This window comes from Ctenopharyngodon idella, chromosome 15 (assembly GCF_019924925.1).
Source record: "Ctenopharyngodon idella isolate HZGC_01 chromosome 15, HZGC01, whole genome shotgun sequence".
NCBI lineage: Eukaryota > Metazoa > Chordata > Actinopteri > Cypriniformes > Xenocyprididae > Ctenopharyngodon > Ctenopharyngodon idella.
Window position 1 is genome coordinate 26445979 of NC_067234.1, and position 23798 is coordinate 26469776.

Sequence of the window (23798 nt, forward strand, 5' to 3'; positions counted from 1 at the left end):
ATCAAAATTTTGATTCCTCTTATCGATTCCTTTGCGTGAATGACTTTTTTAAACCTTTCAAGCGCAAGAAGACCCACAAGCTGTTTTCTATGCTGCACATACATCAAAAGCATACGCAAAGAAAAAGTGATTTTAATGTGATTTTAAACGATTTTTTTATTCGAGCACAAGAAGACTCGCGTGCTGTTTTCTGTGCTGCGCACACATCCAAAATATGCACACAGAAAGCCGCCTCTAATACTGAATAGTACACGATACTGAACTGAGTTCTCTTCCACGTCTTTTTGCACTTGAACGGACAAATACACACAAAATTATGTCAAAATATTTTATTGTTATTTATCATTATATTGTATCCGTGCAGCTCTTAAAGTGACAGCAGCCTAAAATTCCTGCTGCAATGCCTGAAAATCTTAAAACACTTTATTTCAATCGTATCTTTATTCAGTTGTATTTATTTGTGCGATTTGCTAATTTGTTTATTTGTTCTTTTTTAATTACTGAGTGTTTACTTGTCTTTAATAATGCTTGAAATGTATATTAGTTAGGCTAGTTGTTTTTGCTATGGTATGTTTAAACCATAGGCAAAAGTTCCTTGTGTTCTTTAGTTCTGCTACAATGAAATGTTTTTAAGACTTAGAATAAATGTGAGTGATATCTAAGTTGTTGTTTTTTTTTTTTTTACCTTATTGGAATCGAAATTAGGAATCCATAAGAATCAGAGTTGATAAGCAGAATTGGATTAGAAATCTAAATCATTAAAATTCAAATGATAACCAACCCTAGTTGTAATAAAAAAATGTCCATGTCTATTCATTGGTAGATGTTGTTGTTTCAGTATGTGAGGGTAGTGCCTGCAGGTGGGGAATGTTATGACGCTGGACCTTTCTTCCCATCTGACCCACATCATTTGACTCGCATGGGCATCGCGCAGAGGCGCCAGCTATTGCTCCGCCCTGATTGGCTGATGATTGGTGGGCTTTTAGTTGGAGCTGTGGTAGTCTTGTGCTTGTGCGTCACAATATTGGTAAGTGATAAGGGAGGCTTTACAAAAACTTTGGAGTTAACAAAGCTTGGCTTATTGAAGTGACTGTACACTGTGTCCTAACAGATCCTGTTCAGGGAGTACGGCTGGCCTGAGAAACTGCCAGCTCAGGCCAGGTACCGTGATCTGCAGCTCAGGTACAACATGGATGACTATTCATCAAAGGGCTCCAGGGTGGTGGCTCTGAAAAAAACACACCGAAACCTGCAGGTGGGGTTGACAGAGGATTCGGTGCAGAGAGGTAACCCACTGATGTCACACACTACGGACACAAGGGAACTTTTTTTAGTACTACCAGGGGCTATACATGCCACATTCTCACACAAATAGACCTGTTTAACACAAGATGACCTCTGAACTTGTATATCCCAGGATCCTTGTCCATAATGCCTCACGCACAGCCAATATCATATTATGAATTACGGACTTAACATAATCTAAAAACATTGCTAACATTTTACAATAAGGAACTAACAATGAACAGTACTCTAGGTTCATGTTAATTTTTATATTCAGTAAAATACAATTTTTTTAATAACATTTTTTGAAATGTTTTGCAAAGAAGTCTTTCATGCTCACCAAGTATCAAAATACAGTATATGTATTAATATTGTGAAATATTATTACAATTTAAAGTAACTGTTTTCCGTTTTTGTATATTTTAAAATGTCTTCAGTGTCACATGGGCCTTCAGAAATCATGCTAATATGCTGATTTGCTGCTCAAGAAACATTTCTTATAATTATAAATGTTAAAAACCGTGATACATTTTTTCAGGATTCTTTGATTAATAAAAAGTTCAAAAGAACAGCATTTATTTGAAATAGAATTTTTTGTAGCACCATAAATGCCTTTACTTTGATCAATATAATGCATCTTTCATGAATAAAAATGTTAATTTCTTTTAAAAAAAATCTTACTGACCCCATACTTTTGAACAGTAGTTTAGAACCTTGTTGTAAAATGTTACTCAAACATATATTTGAAATTATTTGAGATTTTTCCCAAGTACAAACAAACAATTTGGCAGCAGGTAATAACACATTTTATATTAATTTCATATTATAAAATGTACAATTCTTGTATTTGAAATTTAAAGATAAAAAAAGACATTTGTAATGTATCTAGTGCCTAAAAACCAGGAAAAAAGGAAATTTTTTATTAATGAAAATCACTTTTTTTCCCTAGTTTCCATGTTAGAAAATGAACAAACATGACATCCATTGATTTTTGAACTTTATCAAATTGTAAGGGATCCCCCTATACTTCACAATAAAGGAGAAAATAATTACCCTAAGATCTCAAAAGCTATTTTATTTGCTCCAAGTAACATTTGAACATACATTGCCAAGATTCTTTATCAGATGATATCAGGCTACATTTGTGACGGCAGTAGTAAACTCATTTTACCCTCATGTGGTACAAGTTTTTAGGATATCCCTGCTGTTTTGGCAGAACCAGATCTCTGTTTGACAAACACTAAAAGTCCTAGACGGCATCGTACACAGTTACCAAAGATTACTCTTTGCTTTCAAAGCAATGATTGTCAGGAGATTTATTGGGCGTGACACATTTGGCTTTCCTATGGTATTGTATTAGCTCTGTCCAGAGCTAGAATTCCCACAGACTGTGCTCACATTGCCCACAGCGGTGGCTCTGGTGTCAAATGAGTTCTGGGACTATGAAGAGCAAGTGGATCTCGAAGCCTTCAGTTCCAGCACCTTCTACGACATCCTGCTCAAGCACAGCGTGTCTGTCACAGTACGTCTCGGACAGCTCAGAGGAGAGGTGAGACTTCATGGGAACAATAGTCTTAATTCCCACCCCTCAGAGCTTCAAATATCCCCCTAGTAAAGTTCAAACATATTTATAACATATATTGAATAGCGTCACTGAGATGCTCAGTTGTAATTAACAGTCTCTCTTGTTTCACTGTTCAGTATGATACTATGTAGGATACAGAAATGAACTGTTACTTCCCTGGGGCGAAGTGTGTGGGTTAAGTTGTAAAATGAGTTGTAAGTATAGCACTCCTTTGTAAGCTTGTTTTATTGAATGAAACGTGCACCCTGTCTAGGTGAAGCAGCTCTACCAGGGGGTGCTGGGGAAGTTGAGAGAGCTCCACCCTGGCTGGAGGATGTTTGGAGGGAAAACTGAAGGTCTGGAGAGACAGGTGGAGCAAGAGATGGTGCGACGAAGAGCGCTGGGCAATCAGCTGACACAGCTACTGGACAGTCAGCTGCAGATCCTGCGGGTGGAGATGAGAGCACAGCAGGCCATGCAGAAGACCTTAAGAGCACGACTGAGGGAGAGCGCCAGGCTTCTCAGACTGCTGGCTGAGGGTCAGACCTCGCTCTGGGAAAAGCACATCAAGCAACAGTATGTCATCAAGAGGCAGATATGTATCTGTCTGTTTCTATCTCTGCTCACGTGGTTCATACATGCTTTTAAGTTTTCAGTTGATTATTATCAAAATAATCATATGATATACCCAATAATTAAAGGATTAGTTCACTTTCAAATGAAAATTACCCCAAGCTTTACTCACCCTCAAGCCATCCTAGGTGTATATGACTTTCTTCTTTCTGATGAACGCAATTGGAGAAATATTAATAAATATCCTGACACATCCGAGCTTTATAATGGCAGTAAGCGTTACCAAACGAGTATGAGCTGAAGAAAGTGCCTCCATCCACATCCATTCATCATACACATATTCCACATGGCTCCGGGGGGTTAATAAAGGCCTTCTGAAGTGAAACGATGCGTTTGTGTAAGAAAAATATCTATATGTAACAAGTTATGAAGTAAAATATGTAGCTTCCGCCAGACTGCCTTCCGTCTTCAACTTACGAAGAAAGTGTAAACTGGTGTCGTGTCAGTTACACTTTTTCCATAAGTTAAATAGAGAAGGTGTAGGATGTAGCGTAAGCTTTGTGAACTGCTAGAGTTTTACACTTTCTTCATTAGTTGAATACAGAAGGTGGTATGGCGGAAGCTAGATATTTTACTTCATAACTTGTTAAATATGGATTTTTTTTTTTTACACAAACGCATCGCTTCACTTCAGAAGGCCTTTATTAACCCCCCGGAGCCGTGTGAAGTATGTTTATGATGGATGAATGTGGATTGAGACACTTTCCTTAACTCATACTCGTGACCTCTGTTCACTGCCATTATAAAGCTCGGATGTGTCAGGATATTTATTAAAATATCTCCGATTGTGTTCATCAGAAAGAAGAAAGTCATATACACCTAGAATGGCTTGAGGGTGAGTAAAGCTTGGGGTAATTTTCATTTGAAAGTGAACTAAGTAATCACTCATAATGGCATACACTACCGTTCAAAAGTTTGGGGTCAGTAAGATTTTTTTTCTTGGAATTAATACATTTATTGAGCAAGAATGTGTTAAATTGATCAAAATTGACAGTAGACATTTATGTTACAAAAGATTTCTGTTTCAAATAAATGTTGTTCTCTTGATCTTTCTACTCAAAAATTTAAAATGCATCACAATTTCCACAAAAATTTTAACATTGATAATAATAAGAAATGTTTCTTGAGCACCAAATCAGCATATTAAAATGATTTCTAAAGGATCACTTGACAAAATCTTACCAACCCCAAACTTTGTACGGTAATGTATTTATTTTTTATTTTCATATCACTGTGATAAAGTGAAAAATATAAATTATATCACTGGCCTACTTTCACAGTAATCTATTTTACAATTAAATTGTCAGTCTGTCTAGACTTAAGGGCTATTCACTTACAGTAGGACACATTCTTGTATTACTTCTGTCATATTTTTTCAGTCATTCATGTAGACATACAGGCATCTCAAAAAATATTTTAGGGATAAAATTTGGCTTAATCTGTTCAAATTTATGTTAATTTGTAATTTGAATTTGTGTTAATTAAAAGCAGTAGAATTGAATTTAGCAATGGTTTTCTTAGCTGAGTGAACGTGTGTAAAAGCAACTGTGCAGTTACAGTAAAATGGTTTCTTAAAAACAAAAATTTCCCCATAATAAACGGTGGAGAATCCCTTCGTCTCATCCCTGTCCCAGCCCTCTTATCACATTTCCAGATCCTTAATCACAAAGCGAGTGAGAAGCTTAAAGCTTTGTTCATCCTGCACACAATTGTGATTGTTTTCCAGATCTGATCTTTAGGATTGATTGTCCAGTGACTGTTGTGATGAAATTGGGTCTATTTTTTTGAATGAGGTGTCTGTATCCAATATATCTGCCTGGTTGCAGTAAGATTTATGTGTTATTATCATGATATGAAGAGAGTTAAAAGAAAGTAGGTTTTGCTGAAGAAAGAGAGGACTGGAAACTAGACATTTAGCCTCTGTTCATGTCTATGACCTCAGTGCTGAACTTATGAGGCACTTCAGATAACATAAGCATCAGAGACAGCAGCAAGGTGTCCTTGAATGCATGAACTGCATGACACTGCCAGGCCACCACAAAACCAGTGTCTGCCTGACTTCATGCCTCTAGATGTACTCAGCCTCTGCACAACCCTTCAATTCCCTCAGTGCCTCCTTCTGTTTTCACACTACATATCACACGAACACTTCAAAGCCCAAATTCTCCACTCATCCCAGTATGTTGGCTTTCCCTAACCTTAGTTTTTGCAAAAATACCATAGTATTTCATATATTATACCATGGTAAAACCATAATAAATTAAAGCTAGATTTAAGTAAATTAACTATAAAGTGTATAAATTGTATAATTTTAAAAGTAAGAAACATCTTTGTCATATTTTAATTGATTTTTTGATCGAAATTGTTAGCTAATATACGTTACCACAGTAGTATACTGTGTATAAGACTTACGTAGTTGTTTGTGTGTCTGTGTCTATTGTGAGGGCAAAATATTAGAATGATTTCTGAAGGATCATGTGACACTAAAGACTGGAGTGATGATGCTGAAAATTCAGATTTTCCATAACAGGAAAGCATTTTAAAATATATAAAAATAGAAAGTTATTTTAAATTGTATGCATATTTCCCAATAAAGGCAGCCTTTGTTAGCGTAAAAAAGACTTGCTGACCACAAATGTTTGAATGATAGAATAGCTGTTTGTATTTCGGTGTGTGTATTTAAACACCTTAATACAATATTTTAAATTTAATACTTATATTACTTGCTTACAATTTTTCTTCATCATTTTCTCTTCGGTATATGTTGTGCATTGCAGTGTTCTGGAGCGAGTAGCTGTGCTTGCTGATGAGATGACAGAGATGGTATCGGTGGAGAGCCAGAGGCAGGGAGCCTGGGTTGTGCTCAAAGAAGGCACTGGAGCACAGCTATTATGCCCTGCTACTGGATCAGTCCTCAGTAGGGAAGACGTCATTGGTGAGAACTTTTAAAAACATTTGTTTGAGAATTTACAGATATTAACCATGAAATTCAGACCTAATGTTATTATTGTATATGGTGAGAATGTTTTCAGTCAGTGACTGGGCAATCACGCCCCCTAGTGGAATTTTAACAGACAATACTCGTAAGTCTTAAAGTGCAGCTACATCACTAGGTGGAGCTATTTTACAACATAGCACACGTTTTGCTGGTCAAATCCTGACAAATATCCTCTGAGGCTCAACTTGGCATGTATGTGGCATGACTGATTGATTAAAGTCTGCGGAAACACAGAAAGATTGCACTCTTTTTCCCCTCCACAGCTCCTGACGGATCTGTTAGGGCTTGTGATGCTGTTCATGTAGACCCCATCACAGGCCTCATTCAACCCAACTCTAATGCCCATATGTTACTGGCCAGTGGGCACAGCATGCCAGTGCCCCCAGACTTCTTCCTGCACCCCCAGACTGGCAAACTACTGCCTGTGGCGGGAAATGTGGGCTTTGATCCTGCTTCCTCCACCCTTGTCTTTATAGCCGATGCTTGTGTGGGTGAGTCACTTAAAGGGTTAGTTCACCCAAAAATGAAAAATATCACATGATTTACTCACCCTCAAGCCATCCTAGGTATATATGACTGTCTTCTTTCAGATGAACACAGAGTTATATTCAAAAATATCCTGGCTCTTCCAAGATTTATAGTGGTGGTGAATGGGGGGTGTGATTTTGAAGCCCAAAAATATTCATCCATCCATCATAAAAGTAGTCCATAAAGCTCCAGGGGGTTAATAAAGGCCTTCTGAAGTGAAGCGATGGGCTTCACAAGAAAATATCTCTATTTAAAACTTTATAAACTAAAATAACTAGCTTCCAGCAGACGGACGTATGCATGCTGCGCAAGTCGACTTGCGCCACAAGAGTAACCCCTGACGGTTTAAACATATAGGGCTGGGCAACAAACTCAAGCTCCTCTTCTCTTATATCGAAATCCTCTGACATTTTCTCATTAAAATTTCTCGTTTTAGACTTATGTATATTTTATATACTTATAGGGATATTTTACTTACAAAAACCCATTGCTTCACTTCAGAAGGCCTTTATTAACCCCCTGGAGCTGTATGGATCACTTTTATGATGGATGGATGGATTCATTTTTTGGGCTTCAAAATTGTGCCCCCCATTCACTACCATTATAAAGCTTGGAAGAGCCAGGATATTTTTAAATATATATTTCCGATTGTGTTCGTCTGAAAGAAGATAGTCACATACATCTAGGATGGCTTGGGGATGAGTAAATCATGGGATAATTTTCATTTTTAGGCGAATATCCCTTTAATATGATAGTTAGTAGTTAGTATGTTTACATGAATATTCTGTATTCAGTACACGTTAATCTCAGTCAGCAGCACTTGATTACAATTCAAATTCAGAGGCATTTATAATGGTTTGCTCTTCTTAGGTGAGGTGGGAAAATGGGAATCACCTCTGCTGCCTTTCATTCCGTACCCTCCGTCCCGCCATGCTGAAATCCATGCTGCTTCCAAACTACGGGGGCTTCGTTCAGGCCAAAGGCTGGTGCTCGGAGGACCCATGTGTGACTATGACACTGGTGTTTTGGTGCCTATTCTAGCAGTCACCATCCATCCACAAACAGGATTGGTTTATCCTTTGGGTGGCGTGCACATGTGTCCCATCTCGCGCATGCGGCTGCCCATTCAGATTGGCTCTCCCATGCTGGACCCACGTACAGGCAACCTGGTGCTCATCACAGGGATCAGTCTTGATCCCCATACAGGTCTGTTTTCTGAACGTTGAAAAGATCTCAGCATGCTAAAACAGCCTGATTGATGATTGTGTCTGTTTAGGGGCTGTACTTCCAGTTGGGGGGCTCCTCCTGGGCGAGTCCTTCATCGAGCCCTTGAGCGGCCGGATGGTGCGGGTTGGTGGAGGCAGTGTGCGAGGAGGGAAGGTGGTGCCTCATGCTGGGGGTTTCCAGGCTCTGCTAGACAGCCAGGCTCTGGGCGCCTGCCTGCGGGTGGCGGAGCTCCTGCAAGGTTGCAGCGAGGAGTGGAGCTCAGCAGCTGCAGATCTACAAGGTGACCTGGATAGACTCTCTGCAGCAACATCTGAGCTGGAGCAGGCCTGGAAAAGCAGCCAACACTGTATGTTGCAGCTGCTGAGTCGTCTGGAAGCTGTACAGGAACAGGCCAGGGGTGTGGCCGAGAATGGTGGTAGTGTGGGTGGGTAGGAGCTGTTTACTACAAAATATCTGTACGCTTCAAGATCTGTATACTAATATAAAGGTTAGGTCAATTAAAAAATTACTACAGTTATTGATACTTTGGTAAATCTTTGTCTTTTAACCTCCACTGAGCCCTGCCTTAAAAACATTGCTGACCAGTTGTAGATTACCAACTGTTTGCCATTTTCATAGAGGTTTCTCTTTAGAGTTTATAAAGGATCTGTGTATTTAGGTAGTGTTAAACACAATTTAGTGGAAATTATCCAAAGATATTATGTCAATAGTAACTAAAGAGTTCACAGTAACAAGGAAACATTAGGTTCTTTATTTATACTAATGTAATCTGTTCAAATGAGGCTTTTTTCTTATCATTTGACAGATGTGTGGTTGAAAGTGTTTTCCTCCATTCCTCCATGATTTGCAGTCTTTGGAGTTATTGCATAACGATTTCTTTAAAGAAAAATGGCAAATAAAAATACTTTGCAAAAGTCACAATGTATTCCAGTCTATATAATAATAATATCCAATTGATATTTACCACTCTCTGAGCAAATTTTGCTGAAAAACATGCTGTTCACAGACATCTCCAGACATTCTTATGTGATGTTGTGTAGAGGTTAGCAGCAGTAACCAAGGGGGCGGAGCTTAGTGAAGGGTCATTTAATATGGGATCTCATTCAAACAGTGCAAGAGCTTTCAGAATGCTTGTCTGTTTGATTATTTTTGGATCTTTTATGATTACAGTGGTGTTTAATAACTAGGTTATGCAAAGAAGTGTTATTAATATTATGAGATACACTACCATTCAAAAGTCTCTTATTCTCACCAAGGCTGAAATTATTTGATCAAAAATACAGTAAAAACAGTAATATAAAAAAAAACTGTTTTCTATTTTAATATACTTTAAAATGTAATTTATTACCGTGATGGAAAATCTGAACCTTTTATTTAAACTTTTTATTATTTTTGCAAATTAAATATATTTATAAAACTTTTTTTTTTTTTTTTTAATAAAATAAAGTTTTTATTTGTTTGCTTGACATTTACAATTAAAGCAGAAATTTTACTGCATTTTTTCCTTCTTGCTGCTTCTGCTCTTTTAGGGGAGATCAAGCCGCCTGGCATTGAGCTCTCCTTGCCAGCTCTACCCGGGTTGGAGTATCCTGACCCCGGAGGCTCGGGTTTGAATGTCCCAGTTCTCGGAGCTCAGTTGGACTGGGTGTCAGGCTACATGGTGCCTGTGGCAGGAACCATGGAGGATGCAGATGGTAAAGGTAATGTAGGTTACTAGGAATGTCCAAATCCTGTTACATTAATCCCTTGGTGTTAACCTATTACTACTCTCAGGGCTGGTTCCCATACGTTTTGGAGCACAAACGGTGGACCCAGTGACAGGGGTGCTGGCTCCAGTTGTGGGGGTAAATCTGGATGTTTGGAAGCGGACTGTGGTTCCTGTAACTGTGTCTCAAATTCTGACTTTAGGAGAAAACCCAGACAGTGTCATGGTGAGTGAAGTTGAACGAAATCACAGCTGCATAAAAGCTCATTTGGCTTGGGGGGTGTTTAAATGTTTGCAAAATGTGTTTGTTTGCCCTAGGTGGAAACCCTCCAGAAGGAGAGCAGCGTACGGGGCAATTACTGGCGTGAGCAGACACTGAAGGAAGAAGAGATGGTGGGAGATTTTGACAGAGCCGTTAAACACTATCTATCTACTTCTGTACACGAGTCTGAATGTGTGAGTTTACTCCTCAGAGATGGCACTGCACTCTGTGGCCTATTTAAAATGCAAGTCTTTTGACCAAGTGTCTGTTTATATTTCTGTGAGTGTCAGTGTGATAGGAAGCGTTTCCACCATCCTTGCATCCTGAATGAGATTCTGTGCATGTTTGTGTGTGTGCAAAACAGATAGACTGGATGGACACAGACAGGCAGCTAAGGGAGACTGCCGCTGAGATTCAGGAAAGCGCTCAGTGTGAGGCCCAGAGAAAAGCTCTCCAGAACTCACAGTTATCTCTGCTCCTACCAGCCCATGTGTTACATGCTCTCACAGGAGGTCAGTCCTCACGCTCATACTCCCACTGAGAGCGCAAACGGTCATGCTTTAAAGATTCAAAACATAGCAGTCATGATCATTGTGTACATTACCATTTAAAAGTTTGGGTGCTATGCTCACCAAGGCTGTATTTATTTGATGAAAAATACAGTAATATTGTGAAATACATAAAATAGAAAATAGTTATTTTAAATTGTATTTTATTTTAAAATGTAATTTATTTCTGTGATGGCCAAGCCGAATGTTCAGCAGCCGTTACTCCAGTCTTTAGTGTCACATGATCCATCAGAAATTATTTTAATATGCTGATTGCTGCTCAATATTATTATCAATGTTGAAAACAGTTATGCTTCATTTTTTTTTTGGCGGAAATTGTGATAATTTTTTTCAAGTTTTGATGAATAGTTGAAAAGAACAGCTTTTATTTGAAATAGAAATCTTTATAAAACATTATAAGTGTCTTTACTGTCACTTTGGATCAATTTAATACATCCTTGCTAAATGAAGTAATTTCTTTCAAAAAAATAAATCAATCTTAATGACCCCAAACATTTGAACGGTATATAATATAGAGACAAGTAACAGACTGCTTTTGGCAACTTACTTAAAATCTGTGTTAAAGAGATTCACTCAACAATGACAGTTCTGTTTTTATTTGCTCACCTTCATGTTGCCCTAATATGTCTGTCTTGCTTATCTGGAACAAAAAATGTGATAATTGTAAGAATCTTTACACAGGTCTTTTCCATACAATGACAGTTCATAGTGACTATGGCTGCTCAAATGCAAAAATATGACAAAATATCCATAAAAGTAGTCTAAACTTCCTGTGCACTATATTCCAAGTCCTCTGAAGTCATACAATAAAGTAGATTTGCGTGAGGAACAGACAGATTTTTGTCATTATTCACTGATAATCTTCCCCTCCATTAAGTGGTTAAATCAAGAATCAAATCATTAAACCAGGCGAACTCCAATTTATGAGCAAATCAATCTAATTTGTTCATCAGTTGTGAAAAAATCATTCAGTCTGATTTGTGAACAAGGATCAAGATCACAAATCAGTTCAAAATAATGATTCCTTCATTTATTCGGTTCTTGAGTTCAACCCACTGATTCATTGATCCGTTTGCAGCGGTTCTCGAGTGAATGACTCACTAGAAGAGAAAATTATCAGTGAGTAGCATAACTTTTAGAATGTTCCTCATATAAAGCTATCATAGGACTTGGAATATGGCGTATGAGTCATGTGGACCACTTTTATAGTGCTTTTTGCTGTCACTTTTGGAGCTTAAATGGTTAGTTCACCCAAAAATGAAAATTATGTCATTAATTACTCACTCTCCTGTCGTTCCACACCCGTAAGACCTTCGTTCATCTTCGGAACACAAATTAAGATATTTTTGATAAAATCTGATGGCTCAGTAAGGCCTGCGTCGCCAGCAAAAACACTCCCTTTTTCAATGCCCAGTAAACTACTAAAAACATATTCAAAACAGTCATTTGGCTACAGTGGTTCAAGCTTAATATTATAAAGCAATGAGAATTGTACTTTCTGTGTGCCAAAAATAACAAAATAGCGACTTTATTCCACAATATCTAGTGATGGGCGATTTCAAAACACTGCTTCATGAAGCTTTGAAGCTTTACGAATCATTTGTTTCTAATCAGTGGTTCAGAGCGCCAAAGACACATGATTTCAGTAAACGAGGCTTCATTATGTCATAAGCGTTTTGAAACTTCAATAGTTCACGTGACTTTGGTAGTTTGATACACACTCCGAACCACTGATTCGAAACAAAAGATTCGTAAATCTTCAGAGCTTCATGAAGCAGTGTTTTGAAAACGCTCATCACTAGACATTATTGAATAAAGTCGCTATTTTGTTATTTTTGGTATTCTCGTCGCTTTATAATATTGAGCTTGAACTGTTTTAAATATGTTTTAGTAGCTTTCTGGGCATTGAAAAAGGGAGTGTTATTGCTGGCGATGCAGGCCTCACTGAGCCATCGGATTTCATCAAAAATATCTTAATTTGTGTTCTGAAGATGAACGAAGGTCTTACGGGTGTAGAACAACATGAGGGTGAGTAATTTTTTGGTGAACTAACCCTTTAATCATGATAAAATCAAATGTAACTATTTTATGATGTGATTCATATGTATGATTTTTACAAAAAAAGTAAGTGAAAAAAACATATTGCCCTCAATTTTGTTTCATAAAACAGCTTCAGGGTTTTGAACAACATGATGGTGAGTAAATAATGACAAAGGTTTCATCTCTATGTGAACTCTTCCTTTAAGGAGACGAGGAGGAGTGGGAGCAGCAGTGTTACTGGCACACAGGGCTTAAGTCCGTGCTGAACCGAGTGAGTGTGTCCATGGAGAGATTGCAGACAGACCGGGATCAGCTATCAGTACAGGAAACGCAGCATCTGGTCAGCTTGTTTTCACTTTGAAACACTCACCCACAGACAGAAACGTACAAATCTGCTGAGCTCATTATTACATCTTTAAACAGTTGAATGAGCAGATCAATACATTGGAAGCTTAATATCCATCACGTGACTGTTGGTGTGATTGCCAATATTCTGGCTTTGCACTGTCCATTTTCCAGTTTAATGGAGTGTGCTCTAGGATAAATAACACAGTGTCTTGTGATTATCACAGGATGAGGAGCAGGAACTGTGGGAGCAATTAATGCAGAGACAAGCAGAGCTGGACGCTGTGCTTTCGTCTCTCCACTGTGCTCGTCTGGTCTGCCAGCTGCGTGCTGACACCGCGCAGGTAACACGTGCCGGGGGCTAGATGTGCAATGCATGCTCGTGGCACTGACCGATAATTGTATAGTGATGTCCTTGGTTTACCTTAGAGCTGTTTTGTGTATATTTGGGACAATGCTTCAGAAGGCTTTCTTTTCCCTTGACAGTCTACTAAATTGATTCTCTTCCTCTAGTCTTTGGTGTCTGGCACATTCTGGTTTAAAGATTTTGGTGTGCTGAAGCCTAAGGGTGTCAGAAACCCTCTAAAAGTAATAGCCATGACTCAGCAGAAAATCCTTCCTCGGCTTGAACGACTTATTCAGCTGTTGGAGGAAAGCAAAGCACTTGGCCAGTCGACCAGCACACAGCGGCAACAGAGCTCTGGTACAATATCCTCATTTATTCCTTATTATAGAAACGTTAATCATGTTTTTGTCTCAGTTGCGAAATCTATCTCAAAAGGGAAGCGGGCGTTTGGCCGGGACAGTGCTTCCAGGGCATGGACCGAATCGGCATCTATTGTGAAAGGTATATTTGAATGCACAGAGAATAAATAGATAGATTCTAGTTGTCAAGTCTGTAGAATTTCACTGCTGTGTTTGTGTCTCCTGCTTTGCCAGGTGTCTCGACTCAGTCCTTTAAAGATCAAATCAAGACTCCGTCTGCGAGTGAACAGAATGCCACGGTGCCCTCTCTTCCTCTGTCAAACCCATCTTCCACTCAGAAAAGCCAGGAAAAAACACATCTAAACTACAGCCAAGGTGAGGCTCTCTTATGTCAGAGATGTTAAAGGCATCCTCATTTCAGATCACGACATGATGTTCTCTCTTCTTCCATTCAGATGTCCAGTCTCTCCAGGAACCTGGTCTGTCCGCTTATATCAGTATCCCAAAGCTAGCAGGTCAGAGTTTTAGTGGAGCACTTTGAGTGAAACCAGTATGTGTTCTTTATCCTTGAAGTTCATGTTTCCACAACAGGAGAACAGTGAAGCAAAAACATGATTTGTTTAACGTTACTTCAACTGCTCAGGTAATGTCAATGGTATGACCCATTTCCGTAAAATGTCAGTATTTTAACTTATAGAAAATAACGGTGACGTTTCCACGCAATAAAAGCGTTTTATTGCAACAATAGTGACCACGCAATGACCTGGCAGCTTTATCAATGGCTTGAGCAGTGTGACTCAGGACTATTGCTATTATAATAGAGAGCTGTCATCTGCTCATGTGAACAACAGTGGCCGTCCTGAGGAGAGCTCAAACGTGGGCTGCTCAAAAATGTGCCAATGAGAGCTACGGACGGAGCGCGAGCGCAATCCAGTGAAAGGCGGTAAAGAGTGCAGCGCGTGTCTGTGAAGGAGTGCTGTGAGGGCACGAATGGCGGCGCACAACGTCTTCATCAATTCGCGCATGTAGTAATTTAATGTTTATATATTTTAAAGCACTGAATCGCTATAGAATCGCGATTAATCCTATTCTTAACATTTTACATCGATTATTGACCGAAATTAACGATTCACGATTCAAAAAACATGTTTTAAGATCGATTGCATATGCATCGTCAGGATTTGTAATCGATGCATCGAGAAAACGAGTGAATCATTACACCCCTAATACTTAAGGTTTAAACCATACCTAGTTAAAGGGTTAGTTCACCCAAAAATGAAAATTCTGTCATTGATTACTCACCCTCATGTCGTTCCAAACCTGTAAGACTTTCGTTCATCTTCAGAACACAAATGAAGATCTTTTTGATGAAATCTGAGAGCTTTTTGTCCCTCCATTAACAGCCTACGCAATTGCAATTTTGACACTTCAAAAAGTTCATAAAGATATCATAAAACTAATCCATTTGAATTGAGCGGTTTAGTCCAAATTTTCTGAAGTGACTCGATTGCTTTTTATGATGAACAGATTTAATTTAGGCTTTAATTCACATATAAACATTGATCAGTGAACATAAACAAAAGTAGAGGTGCACCGATACTAAATTCTCTGCCGATACCGATAGCCAATTATTCAGAATGATATCGGCCGATACCGATAGTTTGGTTTTTCTTAAGGAAAAAGGAAAAAAATATCTCTCCCAAATAATGTTGCAAACTATACAGGGAACCCTCTCATTTGGTACACTACAATATTAGTGGTTACAATTAACAAAAGAGGTATTATATTCAGCTGCTGTTTATTTTCAGATATAATAATTACATTAATTATTTATAAAAACTGAAATGTTTGTATAAATCATTATACAAATAAGCTCCTCTCTAGTGTTTTTTTTTTTTTTTTTTTTTACATATATAGATAGCTAAGGAACTGTGAACATTGGAAAACATTCCTGAGGTAAATTTGACATGATGTGACATTGTTCACAAGCTGTTTTATTGACGTCTTTCCGCGGTTGAATCACAAATAAAGTGATTACATGAGACGTGATACATTCTGGTAAGTTGTACTAGGCTATATCTTTCAACAGACCTTTGATATTCATGCATGTTTTTCCGAGATACACCTTGTATTGAAGAGGAAGGAAAGACTCGCGTTCCGAGCTGCTGCCTGAACTGAGGCATTACAGCTGACACGTCACATTTAAGAGCGTCAAAATGCCATTTATTGTTTGAATTTCATGATAAAATAGACAGAATTTGAAAACTGAAACTTTTATTCTTATCAGAAGTAACAAAACACAAAGCCTTTTGTGATTATTGGACAGGAGGCACTACAAATAATATTTGATGTAGCAAAAAATAAAAATAAAAACGCCCTGGCAACCCTGGCTTGAAATACGAGTGATTCATAGGGTCAAAAAGAGCCTGCTTTAGCGTCACTATTTTTAAACTGTTAATGCGTTAAAATTCATCACAAAAGCTGGTTTGCCAAACGCCAAGAAGAAGAAGAAGAAATTCAACACAAGAGTGACTCTCTTCACACACAGTATGTATGAGTTGCAGATTGTAAGTTGTAAGATTTTCCATCTTTAGGAACACAAATGAAGATCTTATTGATGAAATCTGAGCGGTATCTGAACCACACATAGGCAGCAACGTCATTCAACCTTTCAAGGCCTAGAAAGGTAGCAAAGACATTGTTAAAATAGTCCACGTGACTACAGTGGTTCAACCTTAAAAACCTTCAAACCTTGTTATGAAGCAACAAGTATACTTTTTGTGTGCACAAACAAAACAATGATAATAACTTTATTCAAAACTTTTTCTCTTCCCTTTCAGCCTCCTATGCAGTAAACAAAGTAAATGCAGTGCAGCGCTTCCATGTTCTACGTCAGAACGCCGACTCATTATTGGCCAGCTCCTGTGTCAGCATCACACGCATACGTCGTGCTGCTCACGTGAACAGCATCGGCCAATATGAGTCAGCGTTTTGACGTAGAACACGGAAGCGCTGCACTGCGTCTACAACGTAAACAGCGTAGGAGACTGACAGGGAAGAGAAGAAATTGTTGAAAGAAGTCATTATTTTTGTTTTGTTTTTGCGCCCAATAAGTATTCTCATCGCTTCATAACATTAAGGTTGAACCACTGTAGTCACATGTACTATTTTAACAATGTCTTTACTACCTTTCAGGGCCTTGAAAAGTGCATATTGATATTGTAGAATATGATACTAAAAAAACATTCAGAACAAGTTAGCAATCACTTAGCAATTTAGCAACAAAAAGTATCTTAAATAATTTTCCTGTACTGTATTTGTTTTTACGGTGTTGCAGAACAAGATTGGTCCAGACTAGTAGCGTTATCTCCTCTCTTCCAGCTGATGAAGGAAGTGGAGCAGCAGCTCAGGGATAGTGCCAGAGATAGAGGCATGCTGAAGATCCAGCCCTCAGGTCAGGCTCTAATTATCACCACTGAAACGTGCAATCTGAACTCATCAGAACTGCAAAGTAATTAGTATAGCAACAGATGACTTAAAGCCATGAGAACCATCAAGTACATGTCAGAGGAAATATAACTTGAACTTTATTTTTAGCAGCAAGGGACGTGACAATGTAATTAATTAACAACTTTTTTTTTCGTTAAAGTTTGCAAAGAGGCAGAGTGATCAAAGTGTGACACATTAAATGGTGTGTGTTGGTACATGCATTCAGGTGCAGGCCGGTCATTCATGGATTTTATGGATGCTCAGTGGGAGTGCGAGGGGGAGCTGATTCTAGTGAGCTCTGAAACACTCAACCCACGAGAGCTTCTGCTCTACCAGCATGGACAGTTTCTCCTCCAGCACCTTCACTTACATAAAATGGTCTGGATCTGTCTGTCTTTTTCTCACTTGCTTTTAGGTGTGTTTCTCATAGACTATGTTGAGGAGTAACTAACAAAACGTATCTACATTACTAACTTACATTTATTTAGTAACATGACAAAAACAGTAGGTCTTTTAATGTTGTTGGGTTGCACATGTCACTAATCTTTGATTTGTTCAGACAGATCATTTAACTGAACCCCACATTGATAGATATGACATTATAAAACGGATAGTTCCGGCCCTTGATTCTGATTGGTTGAGCCGCGTTCTAAGCTGTTGTAGAATTTCAGGAAAACAGCTGACCGTATAGACCTTATGTAGCCCCGCCCCTTTTCAGCGCTGCGCTCGTTGTCTTTTGTATTTCCACAGCGAACTTACGTATTTATGAATGAACTGCTCATTTTAAAATCTTCCCGTTCTACTGACATTTGTTAAGACATCTGCTTTAAACATAACAATGCTCATGATAACTTTCATTAACTCTACAACAAGTAAATCCACTTCACCAGCTAATTATTCTTTGACAACAATGCCATAGAAATATACAGAGCTACCGCGAAAACGGAAGTTCAGAGACAATATTATAAAGATGGCGGCACGCTTGTTTCTCTGGCGCATAATGTCTATAGAGTGGTGCAGGTATAACGTCACTTTGTAGGCCAATCGGAAGTTAGCATCACACTGGTTCCCTCGACAAAAACCCAATGGGATTTTCCATAGGCTTTTGGATTATCGCAAAAAACAAGCTCTGTGATCAACAAAGGTTTATGATACTTACACGTTTTGTCCATCAAGATAATTTTCACAGATGAACATAACTTTTATGAAGGTTGAAGCCTAAATGCAGTCGCCAGATGTAAAAAGCTAAAGGTAGGCTATAAACGAACTACACCACGGTCGCTCGACTTCAACGTCACCATCACTAAGCTTCGGACAACTCTTTCGGTTTTTATCTAAAAACATTTTCCCAGCACGTTTGAGTTAGAATAGTTTATAATAGTACAATTACGAGCATAATGAGGCTGTAAAAGCAGACTGAGCTTACCTTTTCAGCGTGATGACGTTTAATATCCCCGACTGCCTGTGTAGTCCCATTTAGCCACTTGTTAGCAACCGGCTTTTTCAAGACACATAACAGCTTAAAAAATCACAAGTGGGGTAATGCTGATGCATTTTATGTTGTAGAATAAAACGTGAAACTGTCTTAAGCTTGCGTTCACCACAAACCTTATTTCAGCCATTTAAAAAAAATCCCATTAAAAAAAAAACATTGACTTCGGGGCGATGGAACCGGAAGTGCTAAAATGCTAACTCACTTCCACGTTTTGGCCTACAAAGTGATGTCATGTTTTTGTAGGCAAAACCCGGAAGCGAGTTAGCATTTTAGGACTTCCGGTTCCATCGCCCCAAAGTCAATGGGTTTTTTGAATGGGTTTTTGCTAAATCGCCTGAAATAAGGTCTGTGGTTAACAAAGCCTCTAAAAGCCACGGCAGTTGCTAACAAATTGCTAAAAGGGACTACTTCCTTTGGCGGGGACTTTAGATGTCATCATGACAAACAGGACATTTGGACAGCATTTCTCATGAAAAAGTGGATAAGTTTTCAAACACAGCACAGATCATAATCAGCGAGCGTGTTTTTAAATAAAGTTGTTTTTTAAATAAAGTTTGAGGAAGCTTGGTGGTGACGTTGATCCGCAACCATGGTGTGCTGTAGTCCATTTATATTCTACTGTTAGCTTTTTATATTTGATGACTTTATTTAGGCTTCAAAATGTATAAATGTTGTGTTCACTTGTAAAGATTATCTTGATAGACAAAACATGTAAGTGTCATAACCCTTTGTTAAACACAGAGCTTATTTTTTGCGATTTTCCAAAAGCCTATGGGAAAAATGCATAGGCTTTCGATCGAGGGAACCCGTGCGCCGCTAACTTCCGGGCTGGCCTACAAAAACACGTCATCCCTGAGGTACTCTATTAAGTATGCTGCGTCTGTCTTAGCAACCACTCTTAACAACGTAAACATATGTTTGTTCTCAGTTGATTTTGTTCATTGAAGCTTACTGCATTATGTAGAAGAGTATTGTGAGAGAGATATCGAGTGACCGAGTTTATTACCTGCATTCAGATTTAGCATTTTCCTTCAGGTCAGCTATGCTCATAATAAAGAAATCCGTTTGAATGTCCGCTGCGATCTTGTCCTCATTTAATGGGTTTTCCTGTGTCCTGCTGACACTGACAGTGCTAGTCAAAGCATTTGTCATTTGCGTCTTGTTCCGTGTTCACGGACGTTTCAATATAAAAGTCTTTGTGACTGAGTGACTTATAAAGACGATATTTGCCACCATCTAATGGCGTAATAAATGTAACGTCTGTTGCTGTTCACGGTCAGGGACTTTTTTTTCTAGCGGAAGGAAGGCTTTTAATGATTTTACTTCATGAAAGTTGCATTGATACATATTTTTTGGCTTTAATATTTGTATTGTGCAGTAACCGTTTTATAAAAGCAATAAGCCCCATGAAGCCATGATTTACAGTGAATTTATAACAGCTAAGGGTTTTTTTTAACAACGCCCCTTAGCTGTTATAAATTCACTGTAAACCACAGCTCATTTGCTTCATTCTATAGCTATAATCAAAATAATATTAGATAAAATATTTATTACAACAATTGCACAAAAGAATATAATACTTGGTTCATTACTGTTTTTGACTCAAATTATTTGTAATCAATATAAATGATAGTTTTTTAATGTTTTTGAATGAAGTCTCTCATGCTCACCAAGGCTGCATTTATTTGATCAGAAATAAATGAAAACAGTAATATTGTGAAATATTATTACAATTTAAAATAACTATTTTCTAATTGAATATATTTTAAATTTTTTACATTTAAAATGTATTACTGTGATGGCAAAGCTGAATTTCCAGCAGCCATTACTCCAGTCTTCAGTGTCACATGATCCTTCAGAAATCATTTTAATATGGTGACATTTCTTTTTGTTATCAATGCTGAAAATTGTTGTGCTGCTTAATATTTTTGTGGAAACAGTGATTATTTTTTTTTTTTCAGAATTCTTTGATTAATAAAGTTCAAAAGAACAGCATTTATTTGAAATAGAATATTTTGTAACATTATAGATGTCTTTACTTTTACTTTTGTCAAATTTTGAGTGCAGTGGTTTCATGCAAATAGCCTTAAGTTTATTCACAGCTTTGATTTCTTCATTCTAGATACCAGCAGTAACACTTCAACTGGCTTCTAGTCTTCCTTTCAACGACTACAATAACAATGCTTTCCGCAACTCTTTCTATTATGAGGTATTTCTAAATTTATGCATGTACATTTTGAACCAGTGAAATATAGAACATATGGAAAGTTATTAACAATTTATCACACTTTGAGAAGTGATAATTAGCACCACTTTTCCTGTGATATAATTGGTTTCACAGCTAGTATGGTTGCAGTAAGGTTAAATGCCCTCATTTGTCAGTCAGCGATAATTAATTAATGTTAAGCACACTTAGTGCTCTGTCATACAAACCCCTGTGCACTTAGCACTCCCTATGTCTTCAGGAGGGAGAGAGGACTCTGTTTGTTCACAGTCGGAGGTTGCAGTCGGTGGGCGGCCTCTCTCTGCTGCTCATGCACTGTGCTGCACACATTTCCACCGGTCAGATGAGGACAGACTCTGCTCCTGCTTTCCAAAGGGCCTTCTTTAAGGTGACAACCGCTCCACACCAGCACAGCTTGAACAAGACAAGAAGGAATGTTCTAATAGAGTCTTTATTAATGACCTCATGTCCTGTCTCCATTTTCAGGCTTTACAGGTGGGCCTAAGTGAGCTGTTGCACGCCAGACTGGGACAAACTGATAGTCCAGACGTTGAGAGGAAATATTTGGCATCGGATGCAGCTCTCGATGGTCTTCTGCTGGAAAGAGTGCAGAAGCCAAGTCCTGGGATTTTCTCAGAGGATGTAAGTTTGATTTATTTCGCCATATTCGCCCCTTACGTTCTCAGTAGCTGTTGCCAAGTAATTCACAGGGATGTAGCAGATGCTGTAGGATCAGATTGATGTGGCAGAAGTAATATTTGTCGGAGTGTGAGATTTCGGATGTGTGCTGTTTTCTGGGCAGGAGGTTTTGGTGCATCTGCGCAAATACAGAGAGGCTTCAGTGTACCGTGAGGTTGAGAGTCTCCTGAAAGAGTCTCCTAAGAGCCTGGAGATCAACCACCTCAACACCGACCCGTCAGTCAGCGACGGCCCAGACAGCCAAGATGCCGCTCCTACATGAACTGACATTTTAAATTTGAACAGCGCTGCCTTTCTGACAGTGATGAATCCAGCTTTCAAAGGCGTGTTACATACTGCAAGACATCTGATGGCCTTATCGTCTTGGATGGTAACGGCACTTGGACCAGCTTAGAGTGCCTAGTTATGTTTCAGTTTCATTGAGTGGTGACCCAACACAAATGGTTAAAATTACCATAAACTGCATAGGCCCAAGAAGTGAAACTCTATTTAATGCAGTTTTAATATAGAATTTGAGGATAAGGGCAAGTTACACAATTTGACAATGTTGGAATCTGCCTAATTTGACTAGCTTCTACCAAATGACACAAATTTGCACCAAAATACAGTACAGTTTGATTGGATGCTCAAACTTTGATGATAACCAGGGTGCAATTTGTTGAAAATTGGGAGGGGGATATTTAAATGAGAATATCAGCATGAAATTTTTATAAAGAAATATAGACAATGTAGAAATAAAATATAATTCACATAAATTCATATAAAATAAACAGTAAAAATACAGGAAATAATTGTTTAAGCTGAATTTACTAAACTAAATGAATTCAATAAACTTTATATTTATAATATATCTATAATTATAATAAATTTGTTTCAATAGCAAAAAAAAAATACATTAACATTTTTCCACGCCTTTCCAAAAGATAAAAAAAAAAAAATAGAGAGGGAGAGATTAATTACGGCAGTCAGAAGAGAGAAAGATGTCAAATTTACGTTACTCTCTCAGCCGTTGTATTAAAATACACTCTCGCAGCAGTGTTAACAATTTGTTTGTAATTTAATGCCAAGATAACAGTGTCATAAATGTACCTTTACATTTTTTAAAGATAAAAATATAAAAAAAAACTGGCTAGATTAATGACGTTAATAACTGTGGAAATGATGTGAAAAGGGTCCATGCACAATTATACGATTTTTTTCCCATTCAGTTTATTTGTGTTTAGAACGGTCATTTCCCCACTGTCCGTGACCGTATCAAAACAGACCTGCGAGCAATTTTAGGGTCATGACCCACAAGATGAGACCAGTATTAAATTATGACTAAAACAAAAAGAAAGTCAAGCATATGCAGAATATATAGCGAAATAATGTCCTAAGCTTTGAGTTTAAAATAGATTTAACGATGCAAAATGCTCAGGGCGGAATTATAATGATGAAATTTTAAAGCAGCAACACATAAACTATTTCTGTCTTGTACGGTTTACTATAAAAAACTACAAAACAGTCCATCAGCACTTCTTTGGTGTCTCAGAATGCAACTTTCACAATCTTGTTTACCAGATACTTATATGCATTTATGCCATTGTACTCATGTTTTGTCTTGCACTGGCTTGTTTGATTGCATTTCATTTATTTATAGTGGTGTTTTTCTGCTATCCACATTTGAGACAGCTTCTATTATGTGCCTGAATGTCCCTCTAGGGATCAATAAAGTATGTTTTTCTGGAATAACAACAAGAAATAGAATGGAACAATAAAACATTTTTATCTGTGTAAGTATGCCTGTTTTTGGATTACATCTCGTTGTTCATATTCATGAATACGTGGAGCACCTTCATCTGCCCTAAAACATAAAGTAAAGCTTTGTATTCATCTTTATACATTTCAACATTAATTCAGTTATGTTTTTGACAGAATGAGTGTGTGGTTGTCATTGTACAAGGAAGGGTGATGCTTTACACATACACAGTAATGAAGGCTACTGTTACTAAACATTCGATGTAACAAAATAAAATAAGTTTCAATTGATAT

At 38.0% G+C, this 23798-nt stretch overlaps 1 protein-coding gene and 1 long non-coding RNA gene across 2 annotated transcripts; one reads left to right on the forward strand and one right to left on the reverse strand.

Moving 5' to 3' along the window:
- Positions 1-843: 843 nt before the first annotated feature.
- Positions 844-23789, forward strand: si:dkey-103g5.4 (uncharacterized). The gene is made up of 24 exons (XM_051863664.1): positions 844-1027; positions 1112-1286; positions 2694-2833; positions 3123-3424; positions 6259-6416; positions 6743-6970; positions 7878-8213; positions 8284-8658; positions 9764-9934; positions 10008-10165; positions 10258-10395; positions 10566-10713; positions 13017-13150; positions 13383-13499; positions 13669-13858; positions 13937-14002; positions 14095-14235; positions 14316-14375; positions 17198-17314; positions 17576-17727; positions 20967-21053; positions 21310-21456; positions 21555-21710; positions 21871-23789. The coding sequence occupies exons 1-24, from the start codon at positions 920-922 to the stop codon at positions 22027-22029; spliced, it is 3963 nt and encodes a 1320-aa protein (XP_051719624.1). The 5' UTR covers positions 844-919; the 3' UTR covers positions 22030-23789.
- Positions 2347-19043, reverse strand: LOC127496071 (uncharacterized). Its single transcript, XR_007925233.1, has 3 exons — positions 18776-19043; positions 11377-11410; positions 2347-3400 (listed from the first exon to the last, which is right to left on the reverse strand). It is a non-coding gene; the product is annotated as an uncharacterized LOC127496071 (long non-coding RNA).
- Positions 23790-23798: the final 9 nt, after the last annotated feature.